This window comes from Lytechinus variegatus, chromosome 5, assembly GCF_018143015.1.
Source record: "Lytechinus variegatus isolate NC3 chromosome 5, Lvar_3.0, whole genome shotgun sequence".
Classification (NCBI taxonomy): Eukaryota; Metazoa; Echinodermata; class Echinoidea; order Temnopleuroida; family Toxopneustidae; genus Lytechinus; species Lytechinus variegatus.
In genome coordinates this window covers 38,453,889-38,468,020 of record NC_054744.1, presented here as the reverse complement: position 1 = coordinate 38,468,020, position 14,132 = coordinate 38,453,889, and the positions used below count along the sequence as shown (strand labels likewise).

Genomic DNA, 14,132 nt, shown 5'->3' with positions numbered 1-14,132 from the left:
TGGCAACATGTTGTATGTATTCACTCATAATATTTTACATATTATCATGTCCAAGAACCGTGGTTGTATTTGCCGCCCCACGGAAATGAAAAACTAGAGACATTTTCCTTGTCCATCCCACAGTCTATCAGAGTCTCTGGCGTAGGTCATAGTAGTCCAGATTGGACCTTGTTGTTTGGAAGTGCCCTTTCCCAAAAGCTAACATAGAGGGCACACGTCTCTCAATCTCTAATCAGCGACAATCCACTCATCTTAGATGAGTGGATTGTCGCTGATTAGAGATTGGGAGACGTGTGCCCTCTATGTTAGCTTTTGGGAAAGGGCATTTCCAAGCAACAAGGTCCAATCTGGACTAAGGTCATAGTAAGATTGAAAGGGTTTCCGGTTAAACCTTGAGGTGCATACTGGTGGTTATGATGAGGGCTCTCTCTGGAGTATAAGATCCAGAGTTGTCCTGGTGGACGCAAAGATATCAAGTGCATCAGATGAAGAGTTGAATGTGCAGGAGTGAAGAAAACAACATCGATTGTCTGCATGAGCTCATAAGTCAGATTACCAACTAAACGTGTTTCGACCTGACAAGACGCACTGACGTCACATCTAACCTCGTCCATTCTGTCGAATGCTTGCCCTGTACTAAATGATCACAACGGGAGGAGCAATACTTGGTAATCCTGATGACACAATCGAAGTCGGAGTATTTCTGCTTTTTCTGAATCTTGTGGACGAGGCGACTTTCTTCAAAAGGTACATCCGAGAGTGATTTCAGAATATCTTCTGGTTTAAAAGTTAATACATCATGTTCTACACTTATAACACCATTACTAAGTCGGTTGATTATCGCTGGCGTTGCACGTTTTAAAGGAACAACATGCACAATGTCGGATTTATTGAAATTATTACCTCTCTCATCATTGCTTTCTAAATCATTTTCTTCGTGTAAGAGTTCGTGGTATACGACTCTGACCAGACTATGCAAGTTGCTTGTACAGTAAAAGAATGCAGTAAGGGTTAAAAACGACACAGCAAGTGCGATGTTAAAGCTATTTTTGTATCCCATCCCCATCATGACGCCTGTTGGTGTCAAGTTGAATGTAACCTATTTTAGAACAAACAATTTAGGGTCTCGAGAGTCTTGCTTACCAAACAATCTAGTCGCATCATAATTTTCCGATGCTGTGTCAGGTTGATCCAGTGAAGTAGACAACCGGGGACTGGGATGCAAGGTACATTCAATAATGACGATATCAGGTTAGTCGAGTGAACTACATAGAATAAGAGAGTCAAACTGGATCCAAGGATTTAGCTCATTCGACAGTTTCCAAATGGTTGTAAAAGTGATAGCGAATGCACTTCCACCGCGACGTCTTCTTTTTCTTCTCAGTTTTGTCAGTCTACGCCAATGGAATCCTGATCACTCATCTGTTCATTTATGTACGGATCACCGACCCTGATTAAGCGATATAAAGTTTTACGCCATTATTCGTGCCCATGACCTTATTATCAATAAAATCACCACAGTCTGGTTCGAACAATAGATTGACGATCCATAATCTCTTAATCCTCATGGACTCTTCTTTTATCACCTTGAAATAACCAAAATAAGGCTCGTCATCCGCCATCGACAACAGGACATAATATATTATGTTACGCGTCGTTAGCTTCAATTCTCCATGTCAGGGGGGCATTTCATGAAAGTCCGACTAGATTGTCAGTGTTGACAATTTCACTGAAATCCTTGGTTTTGATGGGCTGAAAGGCACTAGCCTCTGACTGTTTCTTGAATAACTGTCGGAGAAAATCAATTTATCAGGGCTGAAAACTTTCGAGAAATGGCACCCACGCCATTTCAAATATCAGTTTATGAAACGCTAGATATTCATTTATCATTATGAATGGAAAATTCTTTTCACAGACAGGGAAGGTGGCAGAGATCTAAGTAATTTTCATATTAAAAAAAGTGAAAAGCTTTCAAAACTAGAAAATCGCAGTCCCAAATTCTGTATTATAATGTTCATAATTATGTAGGCCCTAATAACCAAGACTTTAATAGTATTGTTAGTAGGCCTATGCCAACAAATTTCTCTCTACGAACATGACGAAAAATAATTACCTTCAGCGATTTGTAGTTTATTGGCCGATTAAGTTATCATGACCTCATGTTTTGGCATTGTGGAAAATGCTAATTGTATTAAATTTTAAATTAAGGAACATAAAAAGGCGAAGTAATTGTTCTGATATCACATGGTGTCGTCCGTGATATATTTAACATGCAACTTCTGCGATGCGTTTATCTGTAAAAAAATGATCAAAATGAGCAAGATGAGTACTCTATTTCCTATGGCAAGACAGTGAATAAAGCCGATACAATGCATCAGGATTAAATAAATAAATACAATAATGGTCAACAACCAACTTGTATAAAAAAGAATAGCAAGCTATGAAAATTATCCTATTAAAAAGATGCTTCGATTTCTTCATATTTTGAGCCCTCTCATACTCAAAAGTATAAAAATTCGTTCTTAAAGGACAAGTCTACCCCCCCAAAAAAAAAATCAAACAAGCATATCACTGAAAATTTCATCAAAATCGGATGTAAAATAAGAAAGTTATTATATTTTAAAGTTTCTCGCGTAATTTCACATAACAGTTCTTCTTCTTCTTCCGTTGAGTACAGTCCTCTTAAGACGTACTTTATATGCACATCCCGTTCGGTATGTAAATGAGGGGATCGATGACATCACTCACTCACTATTTCTTTTGTATTTTATTATATGAAATATGAACCATTTTTATTTTCTCGTCATTGTCATGTGAAACGAAGTTTCATTCCTCCCTGAACGCGTGGAATTCCATTATTTTAACATTTTGTGGTTCAGGAAAGGAGGTCCTAGTCAAATTCTAAAACTAGAAATATTGTATAATTCAAACAATAAACACCTAAAGAAATAGTGAATGAGTGACATCATCAACTCTCTCATTTGCATATCACTGAGTTGAGCATAAAACTGTTTTTGTGAAAAATAAGCGAAACTTTAAAATGTCATAATTTTCTTATTTTACATCCGATTGATGAAGTTTTCAGCGTTATTCATGTTTGATTTTTCTCAATTTATTTAATTCAACTGTTCTCTAGGGTGGACTTGACCTTTAATGAATGAACTTCCGAGGTTTGGGACTTTGGATTTTTAAGAAATAATTCAAATACTTTAAAAGTTAAATAACTGAAATCAGCTATATATAGATGTTGTTTGAAGGTTTGCATGGTGGCATGTACAATTGCTGAAGTGGTTTACGGTACACCATGTGGAGTGTTATAGAAACAGTGGATAGAAGAAGAGAAGAAGTGGATAGGCGAGAAAGCGGAGATTTGAGAGTAGAGTATTCTTTCTTGAAAATAGTCCTGAAAAGGACTGTAAACCAGAAGGAATGTTGAGTGAAAACAGCTTGAGTAGTAGAGCTGATGAGGAGATGCTGGCTTGAGTCGGCGAGTAGAGATGGTGAGTAGTAGAGAGACTCGACGTTTCGGACAGGTTGACTGTCCGTCTTCTGCCCCGTTATTCCGAAGGTTCGTAATTTCGAAGGTTCGTTAATCAGAAAACGAAATAAGGTTCGCAATTCCGAAGGTTCGTTAGTCCGAAAACGAAATAAGGTCCGTTAGTCCGAAAACGAAATAAGGTTCGTTAATCCGAAAATGAAATAAGGTTTGTTTTAAGTACTTATTCTATTCATGTATTCCATGAACTTCTCAAAATATTCCTTTTCAGGTCTGATCGTCAAAACTTTTTAGCTGACGCTGCGTGCTCACATTTTCATTGGTAATTATGCATAGGCCTACTTCTGTATTTTATTCTGACAAACTTCTGAAAAAAATCCCTCTTTATGACAGGTTGACAAAAATTTCAGCTCTCACTTCGCGGTCGAAGTAATGAGTTAGCTCCATATACGCGTCTTGTTCATTATCACAAACATTTGTTATAGTCAGGGGCCTTAGCATTTTGGGGGGACAGGATTTACAAAAGCGCCATTTTTTGCATGTGGGTCCCTGGTATCAAAAGCATTAATTCTAGATAGGGTGCCCTGAAATCGGTGAAGGGCACCCTATTTTAAAATGCTAATTTATGCAAATTTTATGCAAAAAACTCATAATTCACCATATCTCACTAAAAATAATTTTCAAATGCCCAATTTTTGTGTATTTGGGTCTTATTTTGCTAAACATTTAACTGCAGGTTGATTTTTATAAAATTGGTGAGTATGAATTTAAGGTTAATTTATGCAAATTATATGCAAATCACATGCATGTAGAAACTCATGTATTACCATATATCGACATATAGAATTGTCAAAATCACAATTTTTGTCCACATGTGTCACTGGTACCAAAAACATTAATTCTTGATAGGATGCCTCGATATCAATGACTGGAATCCTTTTTCATAGGGCTAATTTATGCAAAATTATGCAACATCACACTATTCACTGTGAATTACTGTATATGTATAGTACAGACCTAAACGTTTCTATAGAAACATATTTCTTTTCTTTTTTTCTGGGGGATGGGGGTATTTGGGATTTATTTTGACGGGACATCAAATCTAGATTGATTTCTGTACAGCTCCTGAATAAGAATCAATTTTCAATGTTAATGCAAATTTATGCAAAATTTATGCAAATATGTGTAAAACTCATCAACTATCCTATTTTGAGGTTTTAAACCGAGGGACAAGCACAACACTATGCATATGAGACACTCTTACACAATTCATTCATTATGGTGACTTTCTATGCGACCAGAGGAGAGCATCATTTTTTAAATGCAAATTTATGCAAATTATAAATCCTGTGCATACCCCTTTCACAATTAAAAAAAACACCCGAAATCATATGGAAAAGATAAACAGTATTTCATCTTTCTTTTCAAAGCAATTCAAGAGGTCAGATTTCTTTCCCAAGTATAGAGTTTTCCCCTGTCAGAAAGAGGAGGGTATATGGATGGTTCTCATGGCAGAAAAAGCTGTCCATGTCTGCCCCTCTGACAACTATGTACATTTTTTTTTTTAGAACAGGGACACATAAAATTTGAGCAAAGAGACCTGATCCTTCTTCTTTTTCTGTTGTCCCTTGATTGAAGGTGACTTGAATAATTTCAGTGATTTTTCTTTATTGGTTTATGAATTGATTTCTTTCTCTAAAGCTAAGGTAACACTAAGACCAAATTCTCCCAATCAATTTTAGGCCAAATCAGAGTCGAATCTGTCTGGAATAGGTCCCGAATCAGAGCTATCGACTTCCCAAAATAATTGTCCAAATGCCTCCCCAAAATTAATTCAACCGAATTCCATCCAAATACATCCCAAATGTGGATCGAAAAATGTGTCTTGGCCACATTCTGGAGTATGTTGGAGGATATTCGGCTGGTTTTAAAATTTTCAAGACAAGCTCTCCACGAATGTTTCCGTTGAATAGTCCCGGATCCTTCCGAAGCGATTCCGGGAGCTCCCCGAATCCGAGATGAATAAATCCAGGCCATTTTGGGCAGAATTGATCCGACTTTGTTCGGGAGAATTTGGTTTTGGTGTAACCCTTTGCTTAAAGCTAGGGTTAGAACGGAACCGAATCATCTGCGAATCCATCCATATACACGTATTCTGGTGGTTTCAGGAATATTCTGTTTTGCCTTCGTATAAAATGCAAGAAAATTCGGGAACATTCGCTGAAAAATTCAGCTCATTTTGAAATGTTCAAAACCAGCCGAATACCCTCCAGACTATTCCCGAATGTGACCACAACAAATTCCATTCGGGCTACATTCGGGATGTATTCCGATGGAATTCGGTTGGATTTTTGGAGGCATTTTGGGGTATTTTGGGAAGACTCGATTCGTATCAGTCGTAGAGTAATTAAAGGTCCGACTCTTGCCCCCCCCCCTCCCCATATCGTACGAATCATTACTCGAATACAAAGAAGAATATAGACGAATGAGATGAATTGGCCAGAAATTAGAAATATGGCATCCAAAAAGCTGCCGAATCGGTAAATTATAACCCATTTCGAAAGAATCTGGCACATTTTCGGGAAATTCTGTGGCGTACTCTGCAAATTCGGGCATAATCGTTCGATTCGGGTCGTTATTCAGGTCGTCATTTGGCGAAAATCGGAGGATTCGGGCTAAATTCGGCTAGATTCTGGCCGCTCTGGCTCAATTTTTGCCACTGTTCTGGTTGGCATACGGCTTTATGTAATATTAGTCAATGGAATGCAGCTTCATGCATAAATTATTGTTAATTTACATGATATAACACACTTTTGCATGGAAACAGGATTTTCAAAAGCATACAGATTTGAACTGAGTGATAGAGGTACTTCAACAGTTTGGCCGCTTTCCCACTGTTAAATCCACTGGAATGGGACTAATTTACACATATAAAATAATTGCTAATTTACATAAATTAGCATATTTTGCATGAAGACGGGATTTTCAATAGCACGTTTGATAGGGAAAATTAAATCTATGGATCTGATAGAGATTTTCTTTAAGTTTGGTTTCGTTTTATTCCTTTTTACTAATTTTTACTATTCATGCATAAATAAACTGCTAATTTACATAAATTAACATATTTTTGCATAAAAACATGATTTCAATATCATGTTTGATAAGGAAATTTAAAGCTATTGACCTAAAAGAGACTTTCTTTGGTTTGGTATCTCTTTATTTACTTTTATTAATTAATTCCTATTGGCATATGGCTTCATGCATAAATTACTGCTAATTTACATAAATTAGCATATATTTGCAAAGTTGCAATTTTCAGCACCAGGTTCTGTGGGAAAAATTAAAGCTATTGACCTGATAGAGACTTTCCTAAAGTTTGGTATCTTATTTTAAAAAAAAATATTAATTGATTCCTAATGGCATATGACTTCATGCATAAAATACTGTTAATTTGCATAAATTAGCATATTTTTGCATGAAGATGCAATTTTCAACACCATGTTCTGTGGGAAAAAATGAAGCTATTGACCTAATAGTGACATAGGGAAAGTTTGGTGCTTTTGTAAACTCTGTCCCCAAAACTTCAAATTTAAGGCCTAAGGCCCCTGACTATTAGAATGTTCACTTCCCGCGTTCGCATTATACACTCTAAAAAATGAAGTGCTAATTCAGCTCTTAAAGATCGTGTATAGTGACTGCACTTCCGAGTGCTGATTTGTCTAGTTCGAATTTGAACGAGAAAAATCAGCACTCCGAAGTGCAGTCACTATACACGCTCTTTAAGAGCTGAATTAGCACTTCATTTTTAGAGTGTATTAAATCAGGGATTATGATATAAAATTATCTTGTTTGTAAGAATATAGCTAAGAAGTCACTTTTCGGACTACATCTTCAAAGAAAAATATCAGCTATGAGCAGCCGATCGGGGAAATGTGAATGAAATCCCCTCCCCTTATTGTGGAAAGCTCAATCCACATTTGTATATATGCATACACAATGTGAAATAAGTGTGTGCCCCTCCCCTCTCATTCCGAAAAGCTGGCTACGATGGCTGCGGATGGCTTTTTTGCCCCTCCCCAGTCAAAAAGGGGTCTTTATCCACCCCTATTCTGGTCCAAACGTTCACCCCCCCGCGCGAAGCTATTTTTTTTAAAGGTTCATAAGTGGCTAACACTTTTAGTAGACAACATTTCGGATTTTTTTTTTGACAAAGCAATTTCAAAATGCATCTACACGCCCCTATCGATATTTGATTTGATAACTTCTATAATAATTTTGCTCTTATACTGATTTTCTTTAATAGGTTATTAGTCGTTTCCTCATTGAATGCATTTACATTTATTTATTTGTTTGATGTTCAGAAGTCTTTTTTGTAAGTTGTAATTATTGTAAACATGTTCAGTTTGATCCTTGTTCCTTTGTATCATGTACATTTATTTATGTTTGAACCGGATAAATAAAATGAATAATGAAATAAAAATTTGCAGGTCTAGCAATGAGAGAAAAACATGAACTAGCCTCACAAGCCTATGATCATCGATTTTAGGGATAATTTCTTGTTTTTTTCCAAAATAAAGTGTACTACGTGCTCGATTATTTAGGTCAATGATTGCTTTATTTACTAACAAAACCACAAATAGAATATAGTGGTTCATAACTTACAATTTGAATGTTTTAGTTCACTTATGTCCGATTACACCAGAATTGTGTCCTATTTGCACCATTCCACCATCATTTCTTTTTTTTTCAAGTGGATATTTACACAAAAACTTCATGTCATGCTTTCTTGTTTTGAAGCCTAATATGGATATTAGTTAACCAAAGAAAATGAAGATATTGTTATGAAAAAAAAGAAATGCTTACTTAATAATTTCTATATCACGATTGACTTTCCTCTAATTCTCCCCTACGCCTCTACAAAATAAAGAAATCTGGATTACTTCGAAACCGTCTGCTATTATACCGATTGAGTCGTCGTCGTCATTGTCGTTGTTGTTGTTGTTATTGAGTTCCGTTTAGTTCTTTCGATTCGCTATTCGTTTTATTCATATACACAATGGACAGTTCGTGGTTCGGTGCTCACGGGGGTGAACGTCCATTGATTCATAAAAGGGAGAAGACCCATATTATCAGTTTACGAAGGAAAGTGCATTTTCAGCATAAGACATTGCTCATAGGGGACATGTTATCCGCTATTATAGCTTTTGAAAATAGAGCGGCCGAGTGTGCATGTACACGAACCTTTGGATCGTAATGCCGGGATAAGGTAATACCTACAGCGACAGAGAGGCTTTAGCTGCAAAGTATCTGGGGATGCAGAGGTCTTGACCAACTTAACAACTCAGACAACCACCGGAGACTGTGAAGATGGCAATCAATGAACAAAAATTCTGTCTGATAATACTTTTCGTAATAAGCCTTTCATCATTCGCCGCTATGTTCACAGTGCTATACCATTACAACGAGTTGGTGAAAACAATTTCTGTAAAGAAGGATTATTATTCATTTGGCACCCGACAATTCGTCATCTCCTCCAAGGATGAAACCGGAGATGAAATTGATAATGATTTTGAAAATATCAAAATTATTTCTTTAAAGGGTGCCTCTAAACCAGTGATACAAGGACTTGCCCTTAGTATTAGCAATGTTGAACGTGATGTCTTAACATTCAATATTGATGATTATCTAAAACCCCTATCGGATATACCAATTGAAGAGAGCAGTCTTCTCCACAAGATTCAACAAAAACAGAAAGACACCGACTTTAAATGTGTTATTAGGGTTGCCAAGTATTGTTCATCTCGTTGTCGTACCGTTGCACCTGGAAACCAGTCAAGAGAGTGGAATCCATTTAGATGTGAATTCAGCGAGTTCTGTAGGTTTGAGACAAGTTTTGTTGGTCAACCCTCTAAGGAACTCATGCAGAGTTTCGACGTTGTTTTCTTCATACCTGGGTTTCGAGATAGACATTTGAATGAAATGATTGCTTTGCGACCACCGGGACAACTATGGGTCATATCAACAAAAGAGAGTCCTATTCATGACATGGGCTATGTACCTCCAGGTTTAACAGGAAACCCTTTCAATCTCACCATGACCTATGCGAGAGACACTGATATCGTTTTCCCATACGGCAGTCTGCAGAAAATAAAGGCTCTCCCAGAACCTCCTCCAATACCCAAGAAGACTAAATTGATAGCAGCGATGAATGGTAATTGCAATCCTTACTATTGGCAAAGGACGGAGTTGATCAATGAGATTCAGAAACACCTCTCAGTCGATTACTATGGGAAATGTGGTAAGGCGGGACAGCTCCCCCAAAAGAACACAACCGAAACGCTTCAACAATATAAGTTTTACCTTTCGTTCGAGAATAGTGAATGTCGGGATTATATCACGGAGAAAGTGTGGAAGAATAGTCTCTCTAATGGAATCGTTCCTATAGTCTATGGATCAACGCGTGAAGGCTACGAGAAGACACTTCCGAAGGATTCTTTCATTTTCCTTGAGGATTTCAGCAACATGAGTGCATTTGTTGATTACATTCATGCTCTTGATGAAGACGAAGCGAGATACAAGAAATATTTTGATTGGAAAATTGATAGCAAAATCATCTTGCATTCTCCATCAGCGTTCCGAGGTCAAAAACCTGGGCTTAATTTATGTTATCTAGTGAAGAAATTGATCCATGTCTTCTTCTACCCAGAGACTTCGTGGAAGAAAAGGACTCCAGATTTTGCTTCTTGGTGGCTAGGACAGTGTGATGATTTTCATGCTGACAAGAAAGTGCTGGGATTCAATGTTCGAAGATCAAAGGAAAAGCAAGCTGAAATCGAACAGAGGTGGTAGAACTGGTAATACAGAATATAATGATTTATTGTTTGTTACTTTGGGTAAACACATATCCACTTGACTCGATTTCAACTTCGGTATGGGGTTAAACATTAAAGTCTGAGTTCTTCAATTACTGATGAGCAGCCTTTTTCTGCAGGAGGACTAAGTAAGCTCAGTCTCAAAGGAATACAAGTAAGAAAGTGGAATTGCGGATGATGAGGGCAATATCGTGTTTCGGTATGATCAGGTGGAGAACTCAACAAAGTATTGATAAAATTCATAAGGAGTTTATTCATGTCTTTGAGTGAATTAATAATTTAACGAGAATTACATATTTTTGATATTTAAGTTTAAGCCTTTGATGCACAAATGCTGCGACATGGTTAGTTTGTTCCCGCATTTTACATCTCAAGATTACACTTTGAGGTTTTTTTTTCTAAGCATTTGTGGATGAACATATAACTTAGGAGTATAGTTGTACGAGTAGCATGCAATATTGTGAATCATATATACACAACACGCCATAATTCAAGTTACCGATAAAAGGTAGAATTTGTTTATATCGGGTAATAATGGTCATCAGAATTTCCAAATACGATAAGACTACTTCTTGATTGTTGTCATACATATATTATTATTTTTGGGATAAAATTAAGAGGGTGCAATTTGACTCATCAGAACGAAGTATATGATTGCAACAATCGCTGATAGTATTATGATAAACAATATTTCTGGTATGTGTCATGAGGTCGCTACCAAAAAAGGTGGCGCTGTTGCATCTGTTGGTTAGGGAGCCATGCCAACAAATTTGGTATAATTTTAAAGCTAAATCCATTAGCCAATAATAATCTTGAAGTTTCATCGCTCAATGATAAATATAGAGTTACACATCTTCAAAGACGAAGCACCAAGGGAGGTGCCGGATTCTGAAGATTTGGTGTTATTTTAGGTGAAACGTTAATATTTTGGTGAAAACTTGAAAACTTTATCTCAACCACAAATTCGATATCAAATGAAGATAAGAATATTCATCTTTACTGTTAATTTATTGAAAAAAACATGTTTGGCATTGTCACTGATAAACAAGGCAAACCATTGAAAAAAAGAAATAGAAAATTTGTCGCTGTTTTTCTTTTTTCCTCAACAATTCTTCTACATCGACACATATCTTATCCACAGTTATTCTTGATTCCAATGTAGCTTTTGTGTAAAAGAACACAGAAAGATGATTTCTACTATTCTCTAGGATGAAAGGAATTCTTGGAATTAATTGCTGCAGATCTGAAAGGTCACATGACGCAGGTCTGAGACATTAAAATCAACAATATGTGAAGAGTCTTAAAAGCATTATTTGGTCTAATGTTACTATAGTTTCTTCGAAACTGTTTGTTGCATATACCATCAATCAGATGAACACATCATATATGCCAATCAAGTAATGGTGATGCAGGCAATAATAAGACACACACTATATATGTTTTTCCTAAAAAAAGATTGGCATAAGTTGGGGTTGATTTTGAAATATTTTTAAAACAATAAACCCAATAAAATATACATTGCAAGAAAGGTCTGACTCTGTTCAACGCAAAAATTTAAATCATTTTTAATCATGGGAGGGGGGGGGGTATACAAATTATTTTGATTGCAAATATGAAATGGATTTTTTTCCTTTCCAACACAATATAACACTTAGCCTTACAATTAATGTTATTTTTTCATGCATATTTGGATTCATTAAGGAATTTCCTTTTAGAAAATATACACTTTCCATATCATAGGTTGTATGATTAGTGAGATGAAGAATTTTTAATTAAAAAAAAACGACTAAAAAGCAAAAATCACCTTGTAACGCAGGAGGCGAACCTGATGACACATGACCTTTTTTATCAGTTGTTTAAGATATCAGTATGATTCACGTTCAAATTCATTGCTTACTATTTCTGAAATTCTGCCTTTTTATTCTCAAATCTAAGATTTTCCAATATGCTGTGCTAATTTTAGCTACCTCAATTTATTAAAGTTTATATATAACCAAATCTCCGGGGCGCGGGTGGGTGTCACGGGGCGGGGGAAGGGGCATCCGCCCCTTAAAGTTTTTTAGAAGTAAAAACCAAACGAGAACAATCAGGAGACCCCCCCCAAAAAAAGCTAGCGCCCTAAAGAACAGAAGGTCGTTAAAATAGGGTTTTTATTTGTTTAATCAATTAGTTTAATCATACAATGTCCGTATTAAAAAATGACGTCACCTTTGTCTTCTTCCCCTATCAAAATACGATGGTACTGCCACCTGCCAGTGGCTTTTGTTTTTCCAAGATGATTAATTGCACTTGCAAAAATTTTCATGACAGATTGGATCCTTCAAAATATGATTTTTTATAACATAATGCTATGCCAAGTATGTGTGAAAACCGCCAAATGTGTATTTGTTACTACATTATCATGTCAAAATGCTTCCTATGCATATTTTTGTGAAATCAATAAAACATCTATCCATTAATGTATTCTTGAATTTTGACCCAGCTTTCTTTCTTTCTTTCTTTTTTTTGCGATTGGATACTTGAAGTATCATACTAAAAAGAACAACGGGCATTTATCATGTTTATATAGCGCCTTCTGGAACCTTTTTATTCCGAGATGCATACAGCAATGGAAAGGATGAAGGGAATCTGGTCGCCGTTGCATAACAGCATGGACCTACTGGGTCCTACTAGGTCCATGATAACAGTTACTATTGTGGTACCTTGCATGGAATTCGTGATTTTGATTGACTATTGATCAGCTTTACCATGATAATTATCTTCGGACGGCAAAGTTACCACAAAATTAACTTTTATGCGACGGACCCCAATGGCCGTCTTTTGGTGCATATTTATTGTAATTAAAATGTCATCCAAAACTTAGTATATGCTTAGGAATGACCCATGTCTATCTCTTTCTTGGCCAATATGGTTGCTCATACATGAACCCATCTTGTGATTACTTTGTATCCAGAAATTCCACTAAAAAAAGCCCGACATGAATTTTAAGAAAACAGTAATCCTCATTGGGATACACGAACATATATTTTTCTTGATTAACTCGAATTGAAAAGTTATGGAGTTTGGTCGTTCTTAATTTACGCTCATCGTCTCTGTGGTCTAGTGGTTCAGGCACCGGCGTTCCCAGCTGGGGGCCCGGGTTTGATTCTCGGCAGAAATTTTTTTTCGGCATCACCAATTTTTCCAAATGACAGATAGTTCTAGGGAACCTTGATTTAAGCCACGTCTGCCATTATTCTCTTCTTCCATTTCTTTCACAAAACATTTAAACAAGAGTTTCCAAAGCTGTTGTATATGTATAATTTCTCATATATATATATATATATATATATATATATATATATATATATATATATATATATATATATATATATATAATATATATATAATATATATATAATATAATATAAGATATATGATTTCAACATTGTTTCAAGAAAAGTTTTTAGGCATCTGCTTTTCATCGTTATTGCATAAGCCGGGTGTATGCCGATATTTTTAAAGTAATCTTCTTTCGGGGGATTCGGGGGAGATGGACCTGATTTGTTGTTTATTTTTTAATAGGCGAATTCTTCAAATAAGCGAATTCGTCAAAGTTAAGAAGTTAAGTCGTAATTAATGAATTAAATATTGAATGATCTCGCTTGTTGGTTCAGGTTTGCGCGCGTCGACCTTTTGCAGATAACCACTGAGCAAATAGACAACTTTAATGCATTTGGGATAATGTAAATATTGTTAAGTATTTGACATAACCAAATGTTGAC

The 14,132-nt window shown here is 36.1% G+C and overlaps 1 protein-coding gene and 1 pseudogene across 1 annotated transcript; one reads left to right on the top strand and one right to left on the bottom strand.

Moving 5' to 3' along the window:
* Nucleotides 1–289: 289 nt before the first annotated feature.
* On the bottom strand, nt 290–1,146 carry LOC121416095 (annotated as a pseudogene).
* Nucleotides 1,147–8,626: 7,480 nt separating this feature from the next.
* LOC121416093 (alpha-(1,3)-fucosyltransferase C-like) lies at nt 8,627–11,954 on the top strand. The gene has a single exon (XM_041609550.1). It carries the CDS (start codon nt 8,864–8,866, stop codon nt 10,343–10,345), a length of 1,482 nt encoding a protein of 493 aa, XP_041465484.1. The 5' UTR covers nt 8,627–8,863; the 3' UTR covers nt 10,346–11,954.
* Nucleotides 11,955–14,132: the final 2,178 nt, after the last annotated feature.